The 26,547-nt window shown below is 43.9% G+C and overlaps 1 protein-coding gene across 3 annotated transcripts in view; it reads right to left on the bottom strand.

The window, feature by feature from the left end:
* Window positions 1-26,547, bottom strand: part of SGSM3 (small G protein signaling modulator 3) — a 72,934-nt gene that overhangs the window by 20,825 nt on the left and 25,562 nt on the right. For all 3 annotated transcript variants that reach the window (XM_088456868.1, XM_088456870.1, XM_088456869.1), the window contains exons 2-15: window positions 23,015-23,197; window positions 20,355-20,440; window positions 20,161-20,227; window positions 19,760-19,968; window positions 17,184-17,291; window positions 15,449-15,592; window positions 15,158-15,353; window positions 14,829-14,974; window positions 13,611-13,838; window positions 12,324-12,378; window positions 3,800-3,927; window positions 2,242-2,397; window positions 2,099-2,153; window positions 1,073-1,122 (exon numbers count right to left, since the gene is read on the bottom strand). In XM_088456868.1, the coding sequence (XP_088312994.1) occupies window positions 1,073-1,122; window positions 2,099-2,153; window positions 2,242-2,397; window positions 3,800-3,927; window positions 12,324-12,378; window positions 13,611-13,838; window positions 14,829-14,974; window positions 15,158-15,353; window positions 15,449-15,592; window positions 17,184-17,291; window positions 19,760-19,968; window positions 20,161-20,227; window positions 20,355-20,440; window positions 23,015-23,021 (1,635 nt within the window). In that variant the 5' untranslated portion in view covers window positions 23,022-23,197. The remainder of the gene's footprint in view (window positions 1-1,072; window positions 1,123-2,098; window positions 2,154-2,241; window positions 2,398-3,799; window positions 3,928-12,323; window positions 12,379-13,610; window positions 13,839-14,828; window positions 14,975-15,157; window positions 15,354-15,448; window positions 15,593-17,183; window positions 17,292-19,759; window positions 19,969-20,160; window positions 20,228-20,354; window positions 20,441-23,014; window positions 23,198-26,547) is intronic.

Raw genomic sequence — 26,547 nt, 5'->3', positions numbered from 1 at the left:
GGGGGGAGGGCGGGGTGGTGGGGGGGGTGCTTTCATACAAGCACCAGCGCGGCAACTTAGAGCCGCGTTGAGCGGCTCCTTAAGCCCCGCCCCAGCCTCGTTATGCAGGGCTATAATAGCGGGGCTGCAGACTCCCGTTATGGTAGCAGTGGGACGCAGCAGTCTTGCTTTATCCATCCCCTCATTTAAATAGGAGAGGGGGAACAGTGGCTAGGATAAGCCAGAGACCCGGACGCTGACTGCCGAGTGCAGCAGCGGGTCTCATCAGCAGCTCCGACACTGCCTGTTTACTGGCAGGGGAAGGAGGCTGTGTAACAGCCGCGCAGCGCGCGCTGTCCTGAGCCCAGCATTTTCGTCCACCACTCCAGCTAGTCAGGAGTGGTGGGATATACTTACGGGCTGTTGCGGCCGGGATGCTGGGCTGAGGGGGCGGCGAGGAACCCGGACACATGCCGGTGTCAGCAGTGGCGGGTCCTCGCAGGGTCCGATGACTCCATCTGCTGGTGCCCCCTCCTCAGGGTCACCGGACACAGGCTGCAGTAGCCGTGTGGTGCCCTCCCGGCGGCTCCCCCGTAGCAGGCAGACTGTCACAGCAAGCAGTCTGCCTGTCCTCAATGCTTGAAAAATAAAAAATATGAAAAAGGCTGGAGACAGCCAGATGTGCGACCGGCTCTCTCGGGCACATTCTAAAAACTGGGGCTGATGGGGCATAGAGGGGGAGGAGCCAGTCACACTTTTAAATTATTTAAAGTGCCAAGCTCTGCTCTACCACCGTCTATACCCCACTGTCTTGAACTCCAGTGTCCCCTAGTGGATGAAGGAGAAAAGAACCATTTGGCCCATATATTCTATCCCTTAAAACCATTTATGACTGCACCAGACTCAATAAGCAAGAGCAACAGGAGTCTACTGCACATAGTTGTTGCTAATAAATATAGAGTAATCACCTATATACAGAATAAGACACATGTGCACAATTATCTACAATATAGAACAATGTATACAAATGTAATAAAAATTGGCTAGGTTAATGGACACTAGGTAATTCATTTTTAAACATTCCTCTTCTCACCTCTTTACTTCTTTCATCAAGTATCTCCACAAACTTTGCAGGAAACCAGCCTGAAAAAACATTATTGAAGTTACAAAATGGAAAATAATTGACATTTAAATAACTGATAGTACTTAATTGATAATGTCAGGCAATGACTTTACATCTGAGTCAGGACATACTGTATGTTTATTGACCACAGAATTCTGTTAACTTGTGACCCATTTTGTCCAACAGTGACTGTGGGACAAACTTTTTACATCTTACCTGACTGGCTGTAACCCCTTAAATTGTATTATATAACATTATTTCACAGAATCAGCCACCAGGGGCACTGAGAGGAAGGGGGAGTGGGTACTGCCGATTGGAGGGGCACAGGTCAGCTGCCAAGTGGAACAATTTACCCTTTTGCAGCACTATCCCCCCCCCCCCCCCCCCAAGTCCCCTCCCCTCCTCCGTGTTTCCACCCAGTGTCCCCCCCCCCCTCGTTCCTCCCGACTACCCCAGGGCTACCTCGGGCAAGCACACCAGCAGCCGTAGCGAGACAAGTGCCCCGGTGAGTGTCCAGCGAGTGCTGTGTCTATGTGGTCTCATCCTGTGCGTGCAGGGCCCCTGATGCTCAGCAGGGCAGGCTGGAGGCAGTATAGTATGTGTGGAGGGAAGAGAGGGCAGAACTCATGGTGGGTGCAGCACGAGGCGTCTCATATAGTATTAGCTTCATATTTTTGGTGGGAAGGGGTTATGGACATGGTTAGACCCCTTCCTCCCAGTACCTGGGTCAGTGTATGCTCTCGACAGCCAAACATGTTTAACACATGGATTCTCCATACCAGTATTTTATTACGTGGTGCAAAACGCATTATTCTGACGGACTCAACATGCTAGATGTCTGCATCATGGTGTGTTCTCCTCCAGGTATGCAGATGCACAAAATATAGCTTTCAGGAGTTCAAATGACTGTAACTCGTGCAATGTTATAAGGAGATGGAATGAAAATGTGGGCGGTAACAAGATAATTATTGCCTTTTTGTAAACAGATGTACTTACCTCTGAGCCCATTCAATTCTCCAACCCAACAGTGCTCATCCTTCTGAGAAATAATCTAAAAACATAAAACTTGTTAATTACTCTATCCTATGCATTACAATCACTTCTTTGCTTGTTGTTACTTAGATGCCAATTGGTCATACCGTGATGATGTCATTCTTGCGAAAGCCAAGCTCATCGTCATCGTGGCGCTCAAAGTCTAAAAGAGCCTTTGCCCTGCGGCGTCTGCTTCGTGAACAGGACACGTAATTCTCATGGTCTCTCTGATGGCTCTCCATGGTGTAATCAGGAGTCATGTCCTGGGATAAGAATGGGCGCTTAAAAAAAAGTTGTTGGCGTAATTTATGAACTATTTTTTATTTCTAAACACAATGGCCCAGATTTATCAATGAGTGTTATTCTTGTTATCCCTTATTACTAATCTTGAATGGTGCTCCAACCAATTAGCTCCTGTCATGTTTGAAAACTGACAGTTAGGAGCTGATTGGTTGGAGCACCAAGTAAGATTAGTAACGAGTGATAACAATATCACGCATTGATAAATATGGGCCAATGACTGTCAAATAATAGAGCCAGCTAGCATGCCTCATCTCTGCAGACCAAAACCATATTTGATTCAGGTAGACAAGCAGATATAGATTTGATTAAAATGGCCAGTTACCCTGAGGAATGTGGTATGAATAGTCAACTGTTATGTCGACATTCATCATCAGGCGGTCACGTGTAGTTCTGGCACAGACGCCTGAGGAGCGTTGTTTTCCGGTATTATTTCCCTACACCTTACCCGAATCCATACCCCTAACCCTCTACTCTTTTATGTGGACATTGGGATGTCGACATGGTTACGGTCTACCATCTGACCGGTATTAAAAAGTCCTAGTAAAAATGAAGTTCCACTCTACTTTATGCTCTTTAGTATTAGTTATAATTAAGAATTGGGTCCCCCATACTTACCAGTCATCCCATCTAGTGCTGGCCATGATATGTCTTAGCAGAGGACAGAGCATAGGTCTTATGCTCTCTTCTGAGTAACAAACATGTGCTAGCTCTGTACGCATGCCGTCTCTAAGGTGCCAATTCTATGCAGGTAACTATCTCCAGGCATGCCAGACAGTGATTAGGCAGAAAAGAGCCAACGTTGTATGGGAGGATCAGGAAAATTGGAGAGGAAGATTTATTATTAATAAGAATTAATCTATGAAGAGCAATTAAAACCTCTTCTGGACATTAATAAATATGTAAGCCTGTGTTTATACTGAAACTCTAAATGCCCATCATCCAATCAGTCCCATCCCTTTGCTTTAGTGGACCATTCATGTCCTGAACCATTTTTAAGTTGCATGACATACAAATCTAATAGTTGTTCTAGTACCTATTTACTTTCAACAATTAGGTCATCCAGCCCTTACTTTATAATGTAGTTTATTGCAGTTTTTTAAATTCATGTTATGTTAGAGATGCAGCCTCAGCTGTTCCCTTGCTAAAACTATTTGCAGAATAAAATACATTTGATTGGTCTAGAAAATTGTTTTTTTTTGTGCATTTGACCATATTCCATGGTCATATGACTACCGGGACACTTCCAGATCGGACATTAAGGATAATACGGCAGTCTCTCTCAGGGGTAGTGAGTGAGAGATTACTTGAGACCTCTCTTTCCTTTCTGTGTCATAGACAAACCAGCATTACAGCATGACTCACAATGTTGCAGTTTTTAGGGTCTGTGCATTGGAAATGTCGAGCAACTTGCAGGATGGCTTCTCGTAGATCTGCTACCAATGCTGTCTGCTTTATGTTCTTGGCTTTTAGGGCCTCAAAGTCATCCTCGCCTGTTTTGGAGAGACAATATACAATATTTAGCGCCAAGCCAAACAGACTCACTTATTTCAAGAGATATTGAACTAACGTTTCTTAAAATTTCCCCATAACTTTGAAAATACAGCATATTATATTTAAGAGTAATTCCCTTCCATGAAGCAGCTATTAGAAGGGGGAGCTTCTGTTGTAAATTAGAACAGGGAGATAAAAACATACCCCAGACAGTATATGGTGCAGCTTTGCCTCTTCCTAACTCACCACTCTGTCTCTGAAAAATATATAATCTCTAACATGGGTGGGAAATCTGGGCTGTCATGCAGTATTTCAAGGAAAAAGGAATTAAAGTTCCCAAGTAATACGGGATGGAAGGCTACAGAACAAAAACTTAAGCCACATATGCCGCATATTCTGATTCCATATCCAAACCCTGGACCAAAGAATCCATGTCTGGAAGGGCTGGGACCACTACAGGCTAATTGATATAGAATTTGGAAATTACCTTGGGCAAGAAAAAAGACTTAGTAAGGAGATCCGCCTGTCATCATGAAAAATAAGATAAGGAGAGTGATAAGACTGGGCACCAAGTTTGGAGACTCTCATGGCCGAGGCAATTGTCAAGAGAAAACCTAAGTGAGACAATTAAGGTCCACGGCGTCTAATGGTTCCTTCAGAGCAGTGGAAGGAAGAAAAGGAGGTTGTAGCTTATGTACTCCCTGCAGAAATGTTTAAATAAAAGGAATGAAAGTCAAATACAGACAATGCAGACACCTGTATCTTCTATGATCCAAGCCATAGACCTACGGCCAGTCCTGTCTGGAGAAGAAAAAAAAAAAAAAGAGAAGATATGAGAGGAAAACCACATATTTTACACTAGGCACATAAGCCTGCCAGATGCAGTGGTAATAAGCAGTGGAAACCGGCTTACAGGCACCAAGCATAGTAAGAATAACTACTGTTGCAATAACCCCTTCCTCTTCAGTACTGAGGACTCAACAGCGACGCTGTCAAAACACAATCGTGGTAAGGTAGGATGGCCGAACGGCCCTTGCTGTAACAGGTCTGGACAAAACAGTAGGGGCCATGGATCATCTCTCTGAAGCTGAAATAGGTCAGAGTACCAGGACCAACGTGGTCAATCTAGAGCCACCAGGATTACCATTCTCTTGTTCTCTCTTGAAACTTTTGAAGACCCATGGCAGAAGAGGAAACTGAAGTTAAAACAGTTGAAAGTTCCACTGATAGACTGTCCTCAGCTAGAGCTCCTGGATTGCTTGTTTTGCAGTAAAGATGAATCTTGTGGTTTGGTTTAGCAGAGGCGCCAAAAGATAAACATCCGGCAACCCCCACCTTGCCATTAGATCCTGAAAGACATCCGGATGAAGGGACCGTCGGGGTGAAGATCTTGAAAGCTGTAGAAGTCTGCTTCCCAACTGTCAACCCTGGGAATGAAGACAGCCACTAGGGCAGGAACAAGACCTTTCTCCCACTTGGGGATACGTACTGTCTCCTTCATGCATAGACGCTCCTTCTACTCACTTGACAATTGTACGCCACAGTTGCGGCCTTGTCAAACCAAATCTTTTCCAGACACCCTTGAAGGAGTGGTTGAGCCACTTGCAAAGCGTTTAGGATTGCCTTGTGTTCCAGTACACAGATTGGTAGGAGGGCTTCTTGTTGGGAACAGAGGCCATGAAATTGATTCAGGAGAACCACTGTGCCCAGCCCCAGAGCCTGACGTCCATGGTTACCAACGTTCAGTTCCAAATTGTGAAACGGTCGACCTAAATTAAGAGAATTGGAATTCAACCACCAAAAGGAGAGATAGTCAGTCTGAGGGGAAAGGCGGATGACCATGTACAGGTGAAGGTGAGAGCTGTCCCACTTGAAGAGTAGGTCAAGCTGAAGCCTCCAGGAGTGGAACCAGCCGAATTCGAAGGAGGAGACTAGTTTCCCCAAGAGGCGCACAAATGGGTGGACTATCTCTCCAGGGATGTGTTGAATATCATCCCCAAGAAGAGTAATATCTGGGACAGTCATATTGAAGTTTTTGAAATATATAATCCAGCGATGAGATAAGAGTCTGATGTGTCAGATGGACATGAGAATTTAAAATGGCTGCAAACGAGACCTTAAGAAGGTTATTCAAATAAGAAAAATAAACGACCAAAGGTGAGCTACCATTACCGCCATCACCTTGGTAAAGACCAATGGGGCAGAGGACAGGCCAAAGGAAGAGTCCCAGATAAGGATGTGTACGTAGTCATCCTACATGTCCAGCAACATCGGGTATTCCCTGGAGGAATGAAACTTGTTCACTGCTTCCCTCAGGGCCATCATGGAGGTAGGAGAACATATAATGAAAGTAACTAAAGAGTAGATAGATAGATAGATAGATGTCCAACCTGCTGAGATCTTAGTATTTATGGCACCTTACAGGCCACTTCTCTTTTATGTCTATATTCTTACTTCTCTGATCCCTCTGTAAATGGCTTGCTTGGAAGGAGCATGACTCTCTGTCATATATAAATATATAGTAATTGCTCTCACCAAATCTGCCAAGTGCAGATTTCTCCCCTTTTAAACTGTGTAATACGGGTGTGGTATGATATGTCGACATTGACCATGTCAACATTTGTCATGTAGACACTAATGAAATGACGACGTTAGAATGTCGACATATCGTCCCTGGTGGCCCAGCGGTAACTTACCTGCTATTTAAGATATTTAAAAATGGGTCTTTGTAGAACAGTACTTGAAAACTTTTGGACCATTGTTGCAGAAGTAACTGAAACTAGGACCATTACCTTCAGTGTCATCTCTTCGAGACTTCCTAATATATCATTGAAGAGTTACCTGCAAGAGTGTGTGATATCTCATACTATTGAAACTAGTTGTGTTTGGGTGACAGACTGTACCCTAGAGATAAAAATCTCGATAAAGACGCAGAGGCCATAGTTCCTGAAACATCTCCCAGAACACCAGAAATCACAGATGCCAAGGCCAAGAAGGAAGGATTGCCATCTCCTCCACTTTTTCCATTTAGATCTTTCTTAGCATGCAAGATTAGAGAGGAAACACAGGGAACACAGAGGCTAGCTGAGATGTTCATGGGACTGACAATGCATCCACCTCCCTGTCCCTGAAACTTTTTTGCCAGAAGAAGAACTATACAATTTGGTTTGTTGTCATAATGTCTGAAACTTTCTATCAGTATATGGAAGCCTTCCGGATTCAGAGATTATTCCCCTGGAATAACCGGAATTCGGAAATCTTCCACTACATTTTCCTTGTCCGTCACATGGAATACTGGAAGGGACTCTAGATTTCTTTCTGCTAAAGCTATCAACTTTGCTATTCCACCATCATAGCTTTGCTTCTGGTGCCTCCCTGGCAATTTATGATTTAAAAATACTCTGGAGATGGTTCCCCAGTAAGCACTGATGAAAAAGTTTAACTGCTTTCCCTACTGCTCTGCTTTGCAGTACTTTAATGTGAAGTGTTTTCTCTTTCCGTAACCATGTACCTTCGGCTATCTTGGTCAGGAAGTGAGCTCCCTAGTAGTACTGAAGTCTAGCATATTAGACATTCCATTGATCGAAGCAAGCTCACAATTATGTGGGTCATCATTTAAAATAATTGTGGTCCTACTTTATTGGTTATGGGTCCCATCATAATTTCTAGATTTTGAAATCTATTATATAATATGTATATAAATACTTTCAGACATACCCAGATGACCCTCAAACTCCATGTTTCCCTTCCCACATACCCCTAAATGTCCATCAGATTCCCCCACATATCCTTGTATGCCCGTCAGATCAGCCATATGCCCCTTATAATGCCTATCAAATGGGATCCAGACACATTTTCGACATCTGCAAAAGTTGGCATTCACAATGTTGGCATCTGAAATGTTCACAATCATAGCATGCCGGTGGTTATGGATATGCGCCATCTGGAGGGTTAGGGTTAGGCTGCAGGGAGAGTTCAGGGGTAGATATTAGGGTTAGGCAGAAAATACGAACCAAAACCACCGCTCTGCCATTGGTATGCGCTGAAAGTGACAGTCACATGACTGCTGGGACCCAGAAACCACGCTGGGGTCACTGCAACCATCAGGAACAGGTGACCACTGGCTCACCAGGTTAGTTATGTTGACATTCTACCCTGTCGACTTGCCATATATGGACATGGTTACTGTCTACATGGACATTTCAACCTTGTCGACATGATAACTGTCAATCTAACATACCACGCCCCTATCAAACACATGAATTTTATACTGCATCTAACCTCCTCTGCCCATAAGCACTTACTGTAACTGCAGCTATAATCAGATTTTCTCTTTATTCCACATTTAACTCATTTAAAAAACAACAAGTCTGTATCTGCATATAGAGATGCATGAACATTGTTCATTTTATTTATTTTTTTTATATGTGAATCGAACTCATGGTTAAGTAATTACTCAGGCAGATTATGTGAACACTACAGTCACTTTACCCATCATCATGCGCTTTCTTAAATATGATCATTCACGTGGACCTCTAATGACTCTCAGTCACATGCATCAGAGCTGTATAAAAACAAGCAGCTAAGCAAGTACAACTTACTGCATGGAGACGGAGTAATTAGTAGCAGATATTCTATACACTACCTAATCCTGTTGGCACAATGGACATCAATTGTTCTGCTTCAGCCACAGTGACAAACAAAAGTTGAGAAACGAGTGTTCACATTCTCCCCACACCTCTACACAGTCCTCCCTGTGTGTTCTCAGCTTGGTAGCATCCATGACCTGTACTCTATGTCCCAGCTCCACATGACCTCTGGGTTCTTCAGAGCAAACATCTCAACATCGGGTCCGGTGAGCTCCCACTGCTGATCAGCCATACTACTGCAGAAGATGATCATGTGGAGCAGAAGGGAGTGCTGGATAGTGTAGTTCTCCTCTTCCTCTCCTGATTCAATGGCCAGCCCATGTTAGAGCCACTGGATAGGCAGCTGAGGATATCGCTGCCGAATGGCAGGAGTATGTCCTGCAGAACATGCCCTTTTTTTTTTTTTTTTTTACACTATCCCCCACCGCCATTTCCTGGTATTAGACTCAGAATGCAACAACTGCAGTTACATGCTAAAAGGCATCTAAGCTACAAATGTATTAGGGTGAGAGATTAGAAAATGTGAGAGTTTTCGCACACTTTTAAAACTCGGCCAATGTAAGAGTCCGAGAACAAAGCAACAGAACAAACTTGCATGTTTTTCAAACTCCACTCTCACGATTTAAAATCTTATCCAGATGTTTTCCCATTTTGAAGATAAAACTCGACCAATGATGGAGTTTGCTGCTAAACTCTCACCCTATTACATTTGGCCCCATGAGTGACATTTTCTGTGTATTTGGTTTAAAAGTTTTGCCAACATGTAAGATTCCTATTAGTAGTTCTTGATAACCTGCTTGTGATACAACAGACTCAAATGTAGCTGAAGCCCTCTCCAAACTGTTGTCCAGTGGGATCTGTAGATGGTGATAGGAAAGTCCTTGGTACATCAAGATGTCATCCAAATAATGTCATATTTTGCTTGCTTAATCTTGCCACCAGTGTCCACAGCACTATGTGAAGATTCTTGAAGACGTTGCCAGGACAATAGGGGTACAGATGAATTGGAAATGTTATCCCAGAACCCAAAGGAACTTCCTGTGCTGAACCACCACTGGAGTATGAGTAAGCGTCCTGGAGATCTATGGTTGTGAATAAATCACCTTTGCTGTAGGCTGAGAGGATTGAATTCACCAATTCCATGGGAAAATGTCTGGCATGGACAAATCTGTTGAGTCTCTTTGGACCATAGTAGTGTGAAAGGGAATCGGTATGAAATACCGCCGGCGGTTCGATTCCCGGCAGCGCCTGGCCGACAAAAACAGAGTTCTCGGCAGCGGAAGCCTGACAGCGCTGGAAACCCGATCGTCGCAAAGGTCTAACCCCCTAACCCTAACCTTCCTTAGGGGTGCCGAACCCTAACCCCCCCCCCCCCCCCCAAGTGCCTAACCCTAGTCCCCCCTCCAAGTGCCTAACCCTAACCCCCCCTTCCCCGCTGCCTAAACCTAAGTCCCCGGGGGGGTGCCTAACCCTAAGTCCCCCCCCGGGGTGCCTAACCCTAACCCTCCCTCCTCCTAGCCTAACCCTAACCCTCCCGGGGGGGTGCCTAACCCTAAGACCCCCCCGGGTGCCCTAAACCTAGCCCTCCCCCCCCAGCGGCTGTCCGCTCACGGTGCCCGGCATCCCTTCGATCGGGATGCCGGGCGTCTGTCTCCCGACGTCGGGGAAATGACAGGCGTCTAGATATAGATGCCTGGAATTTCACCCTCGCCGCGATATGACAGTCGGGAATCCGGCTGTCAGTATTAAGGCAGCCGGTTTCCCGATTGTATACCGTGTGAAAGACATCTGAGAAATTATTATGAGGAAAATAAGGAAAAGTAAAATCCTTTATCTTTGAGGTCTGAAGGAATTAGGGACATTGGATTGAGTGCGCTTGTGCGTCCGTGTGTATTCACACATATACTAATCTTCCTAGGTATTTCTTTAATTTCCCCAAAATGTATTAGAGTCCCCCAAGCAATAGACAGTTTAAACTGCTCTGCCAGATAATTTTTTTCACTTTGTTTGAGAACTGCATGCTATACAAAGACTTTGTCACATTCAGCAACTGAGGGCCTGATTCAGCTTTGGGAATAGAGTACGATATTGCAAGTAACTGTGGCCCTGATTCAGAGCCGGACGCTCTGACAGAGCGCTCGCTCTGAATCAGGGCCGTCCCTCCTACCTTTTGGAGCGGCCTCTTGGCCGCTCGCATAGCTGTGGGTGACCACCCACAGCTATAGCGAGCGGCCAAAATAATGGTCGCGATGGTCAAGACCACCGCGACCATCGGGCTTGCGACGAGACCCTGCGGTAGGGTCTCGCTGCCGCAAGCCCAGGAGTGCTTTTGGCTCTATCAGAGCCAAAAGCACTCCCACTGACATCACTAGTGATGTCAGTGGGGCCGGACCCAGACGGTAGGCGTTCCCATGGGAACGCCTCCGTCTGGGCAGCCACGCTCCCGGCACGCCCACCAAAGGGGGCGTGCTGTCAATCACCATCGACAGCACGCCCCCTTTGGTGCGAGACCCTTAATTATTCGTGTCTCGCGCATGCGCACGACAGAGCCGTCTCCGTAGTGCGCATGCGCACTTGGGCACCATCGACCCGCTTGCGAGCACTCAGCGCTCGCAAGCGGGTCTGAATCAGGCCCTGTGTACCTGGACAAACAGTGTTGCAATGCCAGGGGTGCACAAACATACATTTTTTTTTTGTATGCAGGGTAAATACTGGCTGCTTTTGCATGTAGCCAACAAATACTGCACAACTTTATTTTTACACTGCAATTCAGATTTCAGTTTGGACACACTCCTCCCAAATTTAAATCTCTGCACATTTTACATCTGCCCCACCTGCAGTGCAGCATGGTTTCACCAAGATGATCAGTTACGTGCTATATCTTACTCTATTCCCAAAACTGAATCAGGCCCAGAGTCTGCGACAAGCTCTGAAAATGTTATTTTGCTGTATATTGTTCCTCTTTTCTCCTTCCACTGGCTCTTAGTACAAGAGTACCGTACAGAGGTACACGATAACCAACTATTCCAGTAATAATGTACAATATAAAGCACTCCTAACTTAGGGGCTTACCTCAAGCAGGTGCTTGTCGGCTATTTATGGTTATTCCCAGGGCTCTGCCTTAAGAAGAGGGAATGCTGTTAAAATGTTCCAAGTCCTATATCCTGCCTGGAGTGTAGCTGAACAGTAATCCAGCCCCCTCATCAACTCTCCGAACACTGGCGTTGAAGTCCAGGTGTGCCCTACTCCCGGAGGTAGCAGACTGGTGTTTCTCGAACAGTCAGATCCGAACCGAACTTGACCATATATAGTACATCGGCAGGACAAAAAATACATGTAACCACCTACACTAAAGAAAACAAAAACCACTGCCTGACCTACCTAGAGACAGGAAAATATACAGAAAAAGAGGAGCTGTACTATATATTGTCTGGGAGCATTTTGTTATCTACCGTTATCTAGCTAACTCAATAACAGTCATGCTGGAATACAGGAAATATCTGCATTATTATTTTTTCCTGTATAGCGGGAAAGTGTGTGGGGTCCACACGAGTGGAGGGGTAAATTGATGAAAATTACACATTGTAATGCTTTTGAATTTTTAAGTATGCTGCATTTATCTAGTTCTACATAGCCAGAATCCTTGCAGTACCGTATAGTCTGTTGGAAATGTCATCAATGTAACATGTTACTTTCAGTTTGGAGGAACATGGAATTGCTTCGGTTATGAATGAATCAATGCCTACCAAAGAGGAGTGTTGTGATTCCAGACTTCCTGCGCTGATTCTGCCTTCTTATTATCTGCAAGGAGAAGGTAAGATAATACTCTTGGGCCTGTTTGTGCAGCGATCTAACTTGGTCTCATTGCTGGATCTCACCCAATGTAACCATCTATGTGGTTTGGACACAGCTCCTGGCACTCCAGGCATGGAAACAGGGTCAATTCATGTGCTGACACCACTCTCACATGTTATCAGTACACAGAGCAAGTACAAATTACCAGTACAGTAATGACAAGAGAGCCAATGCTAAACAATGGAACCTATTGTTTTATTCAACCTGTACGCAGCCAACAACATGGAATCTAAATATTTATCCTTAAGGGTATTTCAAAGTGAAAAAAAGAATACAGTGCAACTGTTCTTTGGGTCATTTCATGTCAAGTGGACCAATTTTTAGGATTGTCCCCACTTACTGATTATGCATTACGGAGTCGGTGACAGTTGCACCCACCCCCACTTTGAGGAACAAAGCTTTGCTACCTTTGCATAGTGCGAACTAACATTTTTCCAAAGTTAGTCTGAAATATACAGACGTGTCCTCACACATCTTTGCTGCAGTCGAACCAAATAGCCCATCTTGGGAAGCCAGGACCGTGAGACTGCTAGCGCTGGGCGTCTATTTTTGCCGAAAATGCATCTAAGCCGCAAAGTGATGCACCAGGAGACTGTGCTGATTAATTTGATTTGCAACACTTGTATATCTGTGCGCGACTGAGTCTCTCAATCAGCATGTGAAGTCCTACGGTGCAGGAACAGCAGCTTTTATCCACGCCAAGTTCCGTTTGCAGACACAGCCGCACACAGACATACATGTGTTGCATATCAAATTAATTAGCAGAGTCTCCTGTTGCATCCTAGCGGCATCGCCCTGCAACTCAGATGGATTCTTGGGAAAAGAAAACTGCCCGACATGTCGCGCTGCGTGGCTTATTGAGGATAGATATAGGACACATCTGTATGCCAACCTTCATGTAAAATTTTTACCAAATTGGAGATGGTCAGGCGATATCCACTTGATATGGAATGACCTCATTATTAATTTTAATATGTAGAAATAAAAAACTATATATTATTTGTGATAGATTTTTAGAAGGAAAGTGTATTACGCAAAATCATTAAAAATATAGAGTTGTACCCTCATAACTAATATATATTTGGTGGCAGAAAATTAGATATTTTAGAAACCGACATAACTGTCTGTTACCAGAATTATATGAAGCATAAATGATCATTATCCCACATGCTCCTCACCTTGGATAGGTTAGGGACAGTAGCCGTTGAGTTGAGCAGCTGGCCCTGGTCTGCAAGGAGATAAGCCAGATGTTTGCGTCGCTGAGCCTCTATCATAACCTCCGTAAGTGTTCCTGCAATCATCATGGCTTCTCGCAGCAGCATGTCTGCATCTTCTATTTGGGATGGAATGTCTGACAGTGTGTTAAAGATGGAGGCAGAGTTTTCAGACTGGATGAGCTCTTCCTCCTGCGGGCAGGAAGATTGCTAGGTCAAGCTTTTTAGACAAAATTGTTGGTTTAATAAAGAAGTTTCCAGTTTAAAAAAAATAAATACAATTTGCATTTGCATATATAGACATACTGAAGGCAAAGGAAAAAAACAAGCTGCCTTATTTTTAGTTCAAACAGATTAATAAAAAAATAAAGTACATTTGTAGAGACCCATAGATGGGCAAAAAAAACACATTACTGCATGAGACGGGGCCTATAGCTAAACAAAGAGCACAGTATCTCATGGCATGGGGAACATTGGCCAGGAGTGCACTGTGCCCCTCTGCTGCAGTGACAAGGTCCATCAACTTACCCAAGATGAGGAGACAAGGAAAATAATGCCTGGTAAGGACTAAAGCCTCTTCCAGCAAGCTATGTTGCTTTTGCCCAGAAGCTGCCTCTCACATAGCTGATTTCATACCCTCCTCGTTATTGGCCTGGAGAGTGGCCACATAATAGTGGTGTAACTTCCAATGTGGAAGCGCTTGGGAGTTGGTGTGGGAGCTGGATTGCTACAAGTATCAGCTGATGCTGTGTGACAAACTACCATACATGAAGCCTGAATGTTTGTATATAAACAACCACTATCTTCCTATTAAAGCGTTATGCCCTCCTGACCTGCTTATGGGAACTTTGGGTACATCGCTGTGTCACAATGGAGGCTGTTGGAACAAATATTGTATTTTGCAGGGGGACTATAAAAGTTCTACTAAGTTCTCTCGAGCCTCCTGCCCTGTATGTGGCTATCCACAAACAGAAGGCCCTATAGCATGCAAATCATGCCTAAGCAAGCTTAAATGAGCTGTAGTATTAGTAATGTGCAGATTCTGTGCGACATTAATGACATAACATGGAGTTAATAGAAGTCAGTTGCTATTTATTCCACTATGAATTAGACACAAGAGATGGTAAAAACAAATGCAGTATAGGCTTCTGACAAAAGATAGGTGTGGAAAACTGGTCTCACCTTAATTTTTAGCATGCCCAAGGTGGCTTGAAACAGGACCAGGGAACCCTGGTAGAAGAATACATCCCAGATCCGTAGCAGCAGTTTAATGTGCACTACACTGGCAAACGCAGTGAGGAACCAGTGTAAAGTAATGAGAGACAGCTCTGCAGACCGTGAAAGAGAGAGAAAGAAACACACAGTATAAGACAGAACATGCACAACAATATACAGAGAGGAGGAAAATAGCGATGCACAACAATCATGCTGGTGCGCATACCAGTTCAGGTGCCAGATAAACATTCTCTTAGTGAAATCATGTATACGGGGTACAGTATATACAAACTTACCAATATCATGTTCCTGCAGCAGCTTATCTAGCCGTGGGAGGTACTGAACAATGAGATGTCTCAGTACTCGCTGGTCTGTTTGAACACCTACCAGAGTGGTGTTGAAATAAGAGGCTGGCACTAGGTCCTCTACAAGGGCACACAACATCCAGAAGGCATCTTCTTCCTCTAGGAAGAGCAGTAAGCACGCGGCCACCTGACAAGGGGCAGAGCTTTAGAAACCTTGGCTTGTGTAAAACCAGGGATCCTGCAAGATAACAGTATGTGTGGCATACATTCTGTAAGACTCACCATGCCCGTGCCTTGGCAATACCCAATATCAGGGTACAACCATGCCAGCCCACGCAGCACTCGTCTGAGACGAGGTACACCCACACTCTGCATGTTGGAGAAACAAGCATTGCTTGGCATTGTGCGGAGCAAGTCCTTCTCAATCTGAGAATAGAGAGAGAGAGAGAGAGAGAGAGAGAGAGAGAGAGAGAGAGAGAGAGAGAGAGAGAGAGAGAGAGAGAGAGAGAGTACCAACAGTCTGTTACAATGAATTACTATGAGCCGGACAAGCAGACTTTAGACTTCTAATTAAGCTCATAAATCACACAACATTGACAGAATGTTTTTTTTCCCTATTAGATACATCACCATTTATATGAGCAAGTGTGCTACAATCATTTTACTTAATAGAAAACCAGCTACAGTATATCTTCTAAGATGGCACGGTATTTGAAGACAAGCATGGAAACTATTGACGTATAAATGTAAATTTTTTTCACAATGCAAAAAATTCTTACATCTTTAACTACTTGTGATTTAGTACTTTATTTTTTCATTTTTCCAAAATGATAAACTTGCGGAGTAATGCAACAGGTTATATGTAAATGACAGCAATAAACTAGTACATGCACAGCTTCAGGCATATCGCAGTACAGTAAAAATAAGAAGAGATTAAAAGTCAATCAATCACAGCATCTGACTGCATGATTGTAACTAGAATACAATACTACAAGAAACCCCGAAAAAAACCTTCCATCATGAAATTAAAACAGCACAATCAATACAACTGTAACTCTTTAAAAGAAGCAATCCCATAACCTCTTTTTAAATAGCATGTTTAAGTATCTTTCAGGCATACGCCTGATCCAGGGCTGTAAAGAGCCGGCCCGGGTGAAGAGGAGTGCGTGGCCAATCGCGGGAGGTGTGGCCACGCCCCTTTTTTTAATAAAACAATAAAAAAAACACATGTAAAACCCCATTTGAAGCGCCACTGACAGGAAAGAGAGATGGGGGGGGGTGACTGACCCGGGCCCTTTCAACATCCCTGGTCTGACGCTACAAAATCATAATATCCTTTCAAAGTCTCTCAGGAGAGAAAACAAATATGGCTGCCAGACCCAGACTCACACAGCTTTCAGCAGATGATGTGATGGTAGAATGGTAGACATGAAAGTTACAGTGCAGAAAGAGCTCAAAGAGACATTCCAAAGCCTCTCTGCTATCTATCGCACGTGCCAAGTAATTGTGGTTGCCATGGTTATCCATGGCACTTTGTAAAATTAGAAACCATTAATAGTAGCCTATAAAAAACAAAACAAAAAAAAAATCAAACAAACGAAGAAATGGTAAATGACCATTATCCTAAAACCTACAATTGTGATTTATGTTAAACAAATCCCTCATTTTCACAGATTGCTGCTTTAGATCATTAGCAATTAGAACATAATATTGCATACTCCAAAAATATACTGGTAGGTTAATTGGCTCCCAACACAAATTAGCCCTAGTGTGTATGTGTGTGATAGGGAATATAGATTGTAAGCTCCACTGGGGCAGGGACTGATGTGAGTGGCCAAATATTCTCTGTAAAGCGCTGCGGAATATGTGTGCGCTATATAAATAACTGGTAATAAATAATAATAATAAAATAAATACTCCTTTCACATAAAAGCAATGTGCAATGGAAAGGTAAGTAGAACTCTTAGGACACAAAGAAAGCAGTTTGTCAGCATTGTATGAAAATGGTCCTCAGTACCTGTTTAGCCGCTAGAGTCTCGTCATTGGAGCTGTTGCGCACAATATCTTTATAAGTCATCTCTGAATTCCTTTTCTTCTGCAGGGCACCAGAGAGTCGCATCCAGAGCTGGGTCATAATGCAATAAGTTATTGATCCTTGTTTAATTAAGCATTGCACATAATGAATTTTAAATGTTTGCGAATTTAAGGGTATAAAGTGCTGTGGCAATCTGTCATTCATTTTGGAAGATGTAAAGGCCTAGAAATTAAACAAAGTCTATGACATATTGCTGGCACTGACGGCAGAGAAATATCAACAGGATAACCAGGTCCACTCAGGCTGTCTATGGGGTACTCTTACAGCAGACCTGCATTTATTTCGGGCAGCTTTATTATTTACTAAAGCTACAAGAGTTTTACTCTAGTGTTCTACGGTGATCTGAGCATTGTTTCAGCTTTCCCTCATGATTGCAGAATATGTTGTTGCTTTGTTTCACAAGTCAGGATTGCCTAACAGGATAGCATAATTAGACAAATCATTCACAGCTTATGGGAGAGATGTATCAAAGCTTCTTAAGAGTGAAGCAGACAAGTGGAAAAGTTTCCTATTTCAACCAATTATCTTCTAGCAAGCATTTATCAAATACAGTCTATGCAATAATAGGTAGAAGCTGATTGGTCGGTATGGGAGAAACTTCTCCACTGGCCCACTATTTAGAAGCTTTGATGCATCTCCCTAGATTGTAAGCTCCTAGGAGCAGGGTCCTCCTCCCACACTGTCTCACAGCCTTCTTCTCCAGCACTTCTATAACAGCCTTCACCTTCAGAGCTGTATTGTGTATGGAGAATGGTGTTGCTAATTGTTACTTGTGTTCTGTTTATATTTTGGTTACTGTATTGTAATGTAATGTTCTGTGTACCCTTTACTGTATGTACGGCGCTGCGGACCACTTATGGCGCTCTAGAAATAAAATGTAATAATAATAATATCCCCCTTTGTTGCTTGAATTATGGAAAACTCTAGATCTGTGCAATAAATTAAAGCTACTGACGTACAGTATGTTGTTGCATACACTCATCAGCCATAACATTAAAACCACTGGCAGGTGATGTGAATAACATTGCTTATCTCACTACATTGGCACCTAACAAGGGGCAGGATATATTAGGCAGCAAGTGAACACTCAGTTCTTGAAGCTGAAGTGTTAGAAGCAGGAAACTGGGCAAGTGTAAGGATCTGATCGACTTTGTCGACTATTAATCAAATTTGGCCCATGTCAGAGTCAAAGCATCTCCTAAATGGCAGGTCTTGCAGTGGTTAGTACCTAATAAAAGTGGTCCAAGGAAGGACAACCGATAAACTGGTGACAGGCGTGGACGTGGGGAGCGAAGGCTAGTCTGTCTGGTTCTATCCCAAGAAGAGCTACTGTAGCACAACTTGCAAAAAAGCTTAATGTTGCTATGATAGAAAGGTGTCACAACACACAGTGCATTGCAGCTTGCAGAGTGCCCATGCTGACCCCTGTCCAACACCGGAAGTGCCGGCAATGAGCAGGTGAGCATCACAACTGGACACTGGAGCAACGGGAGAAGGTGGCTTGGTCTATTGAATCACATTTCCTTTTACATCATGTGGACGGCTAGGTGCGTGGCACCAGGATGCACTACAGGAATAAGGAAAGCAGGTGGCCGGTGTGATGCTCTGGGCAATGTTCTGCTGGGAAACCTTGAGTCTTGGCATTCATGTGGATGTTACTTTGGCAAGTACCACCTACCTAAACATTGTTGCAGACCAAGTACACCCATTCATGGACATTATATTCCCTGATGGAAGTGGTCACTTTCAGCAGAATAATGTTGCAAAATTTGTTCAGGAACATGACAAAAAGTTCAAGGTTATTTAGGAATTGGCCTCCAAATTCCTCAGATCTCAATCCAATCGAGCATCTGTGGAATATGCTGGAAAAACAAGTCAGTCTGAGCCATTGAGGCCACACTTTGCAAATTACAGCACTTAAAAGGTTCTGCTGCTAACATCTTGGTTCCAGACACCACAAGACATCTTCAGTGGTCTTGTGGAGTCCATGCCTCAATGAGTCAGGGCTGTTTGACAGCAAAAGGGGGACCTATGCACAAGGGCTTTGTGGAGGGGGGAGGGGGGTTGATTTGCAGTGTTTGGGTGTTTATTCCTTATTTACCTGGGCATAGGTATTGCAGTGCACAGCAGCAATCTCCTCTCTCTCATCGCCTGATGTGGCACTGTGGGTGGCTGCGCTGCTATACAGAGGTGGGCAGGTTACAGATGAGGGCGACTGCATTGATCAACTCCCCCCACACACTGTAGCAGCCCCTGTGCTGAGCGCGCATAGTATCTGGCCACATTCCTCCAGTACCCAGGCCCGTCGAAGCGATCGACTGCCCTGCCTACACAATATAAGGCAGGTGGTTTTAATATTATGGCTGATGGGTGTATATAAAGAGTCTAGCTTTACTCATTGCTTGCATAGCTTTGTCAACTTGTCTTTTTTTAATCAAGCAATAAACACTTTCAGTGTGGAAAGGTGTGCCATGATTTTCTTTTTCTCTGCTTCATACCTGTGGTCTCATACTGTGGGGGATCCCAGCAAGAACGAGAGAGCGCAACTTGTCAGAATGAGGGAGGGTTACATCAATCTTATCCCATGTTAGGTCTCCTACATCATGATTGTGAGTGAATTCCAGGTGGGCCTGCCACTTTAGTCTCTGCTGGGGGTCTTCTGTCAAGGGGATACCTAAGAGCTTGCTTGAATTTGGTTCTGCTCCATCTGTAACATACAAAGTAAAGATGGCATTGGTAACAAAGTGATAGATGCAAGTATAAAATAAAAGTATAGGACAGAAATAAATGAGAGGGAGGTAAATGGTTAGAGGTGAGAAGACATTATGAGGAATGATTTCCTTATACCCACTGAAAAAAACCTGTTCTCCAAATACTACTTGAAAAGCAACATTCTCACCTTCCTTATCTACTCGGAAACCAAATTCATCATAGCGAAACTCCGGCTGTTCTACAGATTGCTCCTTCTGCAAATCGGTATAAAATGATAAAGATCTATACATAAAAATGCATATGCTAATTAAACAAGTAAAACCAATAAACTAGGGCACACAAATATTCACCAGCTAATTGTTCCCTAGATTTGGCTCATACCTGTGTATATTTTACGAGTATATCCTGTGGCCACATGCTTGGTGTGAGGGCTGAGAAGGACCCGCCCGGGGACGGTGTGCAACTCCCTAAAAGTTGGTTATAAAGAAGGCAACATTAGTAACTAAACAGAAGGGCTTGTTTATGAACATGTATTATAGAACACATATGTGCCAATTAGATATTAGATTTCAGCAGCCTAATGTCTAATTAGGTGCTATTTGTAATGTTTCATTATATTTCTCCAGGACAATCACTTCCCATAAGCTCTTATATCATTATCATCCTATGGGTGGGATGTACTAAGCATTGCATTTGCCATACCGTACATACCACCAATTCGGGTACGTACTGGCGATAATATTGTGGGTATGTACCTAGCAAAAAAAGACAGCTCTCCCATAAGAGCTGTCCTTTGCGATATAGGGACTTCTGGGATTATGACCCAGAAGTCCCTCTTAAGTTCTTCTGCGCATGCGCTGAAGGACAGTTGCGCCGCAGGGGTAGCTGGGAGGGATCCAAAAAGAACCACCAGGCCAAAGCACATATAATATTATATAATAAATATATATAATATTATCCAGGGGTTTTACAGCATTTTTTAAATGAGTACATCCCACACTTATGTGCCCTACACCTGGAATTCCAGTCTACATCCACTACACGTGTCCTCATACTTCCATCCTTTTTACGCCATATGGTGCGAGATGCCTAGTGCAACTTAGATGCTCCTCCATGGGTAGCGATTTCTGTGCTCTCTCCTGAATTTTGCATCTGCATTCGCGAATAGTGTACGAAGTAGCTAATACAGTTGTGTACTAAGGGCCTGATTCAGCATTGAAGGTACATGCAATGCTGAACGCAGATTCCCGATTATCGGGGAACGGGTCCTGTGTGATCGCACAAGGCATTTAAGGCAGAGGCATTTAAGAGGCAGTGCGGGAGCAGGGATGGCCGGCGTTCCTGGAAACGGGGGTGTCGGCCCCATTTTCCAGGAGTGGCAAGGCCAGGAACTGCGTCTATGGAAAGTGTTTCCTGGAAAGTGTTTCCTGGCTTCGCAAGCCGGCCAGCCTGAGTAAGCTTCAACTTACTCAGCTGGCCCACGTCCAGGTTGCAGCGCTAGGATCACAAATGCAGCAGGTGGGTGTCATACAGAGGGTGTCACACCCCTCCTGTTGCATATGCATATCAGCAAGGACGGAATTGCAAAGCTGTCTGAGTGCAGCTTTGCAATTCCATCCGAAGCCGAATCACCCCCTAAGTACTGTATTTACGATGAGTATTTTTTGTCACAAAAGGTATTGCTATAAGGTAGCAGATTAAGTTTAACGACGAGTGGTACGAGTCACTTGTATAGGACCTTTGACTTTTGCCTTTTTACCCAGATTACGTACTTTTTCCTGAACTCTGCTTCTTATTCACTTATAGTGTACTAGGGGCCAGATTCAGCTTTGGGAATAGAGTAAGAAAGAGCAAGTAACTGTGCATCTTGGTAAAACCATGCTGCACTGCCGGTGGGACAGATTTAAAATGTGCAGAGAGATTTAGATTTGGGAGGAATGTGTCCAAATTAAAATGTACATTGCAGTGTAAAAATAAATCTGTGCAGCATTTGGGGGCTACATGCAAAAGCAGCCAATATTTACCCTGCATGCAAATAAAATGTATGTATTTGCACCCCTTGCATTGCAATATGGTGTGGCCGGGTTCGGTTACTTGCTATATCTTACTCTATTCATAAAGCTGAATCAGGCCCTAAGGGCCCAATTCAGAGATGTACGCTAATGCCACCACCGCTACAAATTTATATGCAGTGGCTGTGCGAAAATATGCAAATATCGCAGCCGCTGGGATTTGTATGGAGACGCCCACCAGCAGCTTTGACAATCCAAGCGACTGCGAGCAAAGACGAAGCTTGGTAACCCCATGATCTCACAGAATGGCTGATGGGACTCATACACCAGAGCCATTTTTTCTGCGTACGGGATCGCAGTCAGGGACAAGCCACGAAAACGCTTGCAACACATCTGTGTTTCTGCCGCCACCTCCACCCACTGCCTCCCACAAACTGTCTCTTCCTGCCAATCACTTTGCGAATCCCCTATGAATAAATCCCCACTTCAAGAGACGACAGTTATGGAAATTGACACATGTGCATTGCGAACCAGGCGAATGCAGACCACTGATAATCGATCAACTGCAAAAACATCGGCACTGTGTCTATCTCTGAAATATGCCCCAAGTCGCTAATAGCGTACTAAATACTTCGGATTAGTAATTTTTTGTTGCAAAGGAATTCGTATAAAAGTAGCAGAGTAAGACGCATATTTTAAAACAAGTCCCATGGCGCGGCTAGGTCGCAAAGTTCGTGGCGTACAAAATGGGGCTATTTGAGGATAGGTGTGTGTGGACATATCTGTATTCAGATGTGCAATGCCTCTCGTAAATGGTCTGAAGACATGAAAACTTTACTACATGAATGAAAAACCAAATACTCATCGGTCAACAATAGCTATATATGTTATTAGAGTTTTAGAGTTTAGGCATCATTCTTTAACATATTACAATGTGCACAGAAAGAAAGGAAACAAAAAAATAATAATCTCTACATTCAATAAATGCATAATACACTTCACAAAGAAATATGCAAGTCTCTCTCTTACCTGACATGGTGCCAGAGTAAATTCTGCTGCCTCAGGGTTAATCCTCGCCTATGGCCCAGACAAGTCACAAAGGCGGTCTTCAGGGTACCGTGTGGAGCTCAAGAGTGGAACTTGCGGTGATCACAAGGTGCGGATGTAGCATCAGTATCTTATGGGGGGTAGTGTGCTGGCAGCAGATGTTCTCTATTGGAAATCAAGAACAATTTCATTGCAAGTGGCGTATTCAGTAACACATTCTTGCCAAGGGTTGTGGTTTTGTTTTCAATCTATGTCCCTGAATGTTTGCACCCTAAGGGCTAGCCATGCACAAACACAAGCTACGTGTGAGTCACTGCATACCATCTATATACAAACAGGTAAATAATGAATGAATGCTGAAAATTATTTTTCAAAAATGCAACTTCATTACCATATAAAAGGCATTATTTGAGATCTTAAACCTAGCGCATAGACCTAGTAACTCGTGGGAGCTATCTGGGGTAATTAGCTCAGTAGAGAGGTCAGTGGTGCAGTGAGGAGGTGCATAATAAAGGTCCACACGCAGCTTTGCAGGTTACATTTAAATTAATGGTGCTTTACTGTCCGTATTTCAGGAACAAAATAATAAACAACATGGTTGCAGGGCACTACCTCACTGCTTGAACCCTGACTATAATGGAGCAGCTAGTCAGCGAATGTAACAGACTTTTAGTGATGTCTCTCAAAGGTAAAGATACTGGCCTCCTGGCCTGGCTTGCAAGTCACACAAAGGGATAAAAGTAATAGGGTGAGAGTTTAGAAAATGTGAGAGTTTAGCAGTAACCTGTCACATTGGTCAAGTTTTATCTTCAAAATGGGAAAACATCTGAGTGAGATTTTTTTTTTTTTTTAAATTGAGTTTATTTATAAAACTTTTTTCACATCAAAAACTCAATATAAGAAACAAAATCCCCCCCCCACCCCTATGAACCCCCCCCCCCAAAAAAAAAACAACAACAACACAACAAACAGCCATTTACATATAGTCTCATTAATAACAATACACAGTCAAATCCGATATATAAGTAATACAGACCTGGATGAGATTTTAAATCGTGAGAGTTTGAGTCTAAAACATGCGAGTTTGCATGTTCTTGGACTCTATTACATTTGGCGAGTTTGAAAAGTGTGAGAGGTTACTGCTAAACTCTCACATTTTCTAAACTCTCATCCTATTTAATTTGGCCTAAAGTCTCTCTTCTGGTCCTCCCTGGATGACTGTAGATCTGGACACGGCCTCCTGGCCTGTAGTTGGCAGTTACAACTTCACATACACAGTCTTAGAGATTTGTGGTCCTTCCTGCCTGACTGCAGGTCTGGACATGACCTCCTGGCTCTCCACTGGCCTGGCACGGCACACTGGGCTTTGGCTGTCTCAGTCCTCTTTGGACGGATTTCACTTGCAGCCTCACTGGTCTGCCTCAAGGATACATACACACGTAACGATTTTTTGAACGATTTAACAATAACGACGTCGTTATCATTCCATCATTGAAAAAACGTTCAGTTTCTGAGTTATAACGATGAACGATTATCGTTCATGCGCGTTCCCGTTTGTAGATTGCAGTTCACTCTGACTGACCAACTGAACGATTTTCATTAAGGGAAATTACACAAATCGTTTGTAGTTCAGAAAATCGTTCATTACACTTTCAAAAATCTGACAGATAATCTGACAGAAAATCGTTGGTAACAAAATCGTTACGTGTGTATGCACCTTCAGTACTCCCTAGACTGAATCCACTGGGCAGCCCTCAGGTGTAATTACACTACCTTTTTCTACCCTGTGTGGGCGGATCCCTCCAGCCTCACACAGAATACATGGTTCACTATCTAGTGTTCCCGCTAGGCTGTTTTAGTGGGGCAGTGCACCCTGCCCGATTTTCAAGGGGCAAAGTACACCCTGGCCTTTTAACGGCACCCTTCTAAAAAAAAGCCTGCCCTGTGCCTTTCCCACCCACGGGCCACAGTGTCCCACAGGTAGGAAAAGTTGCGGTGAGCTATCTCCACCAGGTGAATAGATGCCATGCATCTTTTCACCGTGAAGGGAGAGCTTGGGGGAAGTTCAGCACCTCAATAAGTGCAGGGCACGTCCCCCAAGTGTGACTAATTGGGGGCTTGTTACAAGGACACGCCCCTCCCCTGCTCAGTCACGCCCACCTTTCTGGAGCGCGCCTTCGACGCGCACAGATACTCCGTGTCCGGACCATCTGCGCCCTGCCTTTCCCGCAGTCTAGCAAGAACACTACTAACGCCTCCTAGCGTGATATTGTCGCACTAGGTTCAGTTCCATAAATGTATACCAACTCACTCAGGTGAGCATTCAAATACCGCTTAAGGCAAGTTTACCACGGCTGCTCAAGCACAAGTCCGCCATTATGTGCACTGCCCGTGCCAACTACAGTAAGAAAATACATTAAACAGGGAAAAAAAAACACACCAAAACAAGTCAGTCAGCCTGAAAGGTGGTCCCATCACAACCGCCCAGAAGCCACTATCTATGAAAATCTTTTCTCCTCACCTCCAACACTCTCCGATTTACTGACTCTCTATCGGGATGTAGTTATAGTATGTCGGCGGACGAGATGCCGGCCATCGAATCCCGACGCTAGAATCTTGACAGCCGCCATCCCGAACGAAGGTACACCGGGGAATCGAGACGTCGCTGTCGGCATTTTGACACCAGGCATCCCAACTGCCGGTATTTCATACCCAACTCCTCTCTATCGTGCACCAATTCAACATGCATACTTTTATCCTCTACACCACACCACTACAGGAAAGAGAAGCAGAAACACAAAAGGACAGAGGTGGAGACTTATCAAGCCTCCTAAAGAGTGGAGAAGTTGCCGAGAGCAACCAAACACCACCTAGTTAGCACTTATAAAGTAGATTCTATAAAATAATAGGTTGAGGCTTGGTTGCTATGCTCTTAGAAGGTTTGATAAATCCCCCCCCCCCCCCCAAAGGAGAGACAGACCAAAGTTTAGAGGGACTACATAAGAGAGAGAGGCTGAGACAAAAATAGAGACAGTCTAAAGCAGAGAAAGAAACCAACAAAGAGAGACTTAAGGTCTAAATGTAATAGCCTGTTGGTTGCAGCAAGTGCTGAGATTTTGCTGATTTACCTACGAGATTTACAGCAGTCACTTTTTATATAGACAAAGCAAATTGCCACAATTCACATGCTATTCCATTTGGTCCTAAATAAGAGATAGAGACACAAAAGTTGAGAGAGACTAAATGACAAATTAAGAGAGACTAAAAGAGACCAACAACCACATAAGAAAAAATCTAAATGAAAGCGAGAAAAAAGTGATAAACAATAAAAGGAGGGGAAGAACAAACACATAAGGGGAGGTGGAGAAAGTAAAAAATCCCAGGCAAAGCCTGGCACATTAGCCAGTGTTATATAAGATCACACCCAGTTAGCTACCCTACAAAATTACTCCACCCCCCCTTCCTATAAACCGAGTGAGGGTTATTAATTTTTGTATAATGTATTATAAAAATTT

Source organism: Taudactylus pleione, unplaced genomic scaffold, assembly GCF_031769625.1.
Source record: "Taudactylus pleione unplaced genomic scaffold, aTauple2 ptg000726l, whole genome shotgun sequence".
Classification (NCBI taxonomy): Eukaryota; Metazoa; Chordata; class Amphibia; order Anura; family Myobatrachidae; genus Taudactylus; species Taudactylus pleione.
Note: the sequence above shows the minus strand (reverse complement) of the source record. Positions and strands in the feature narration are given on the sequence as shown.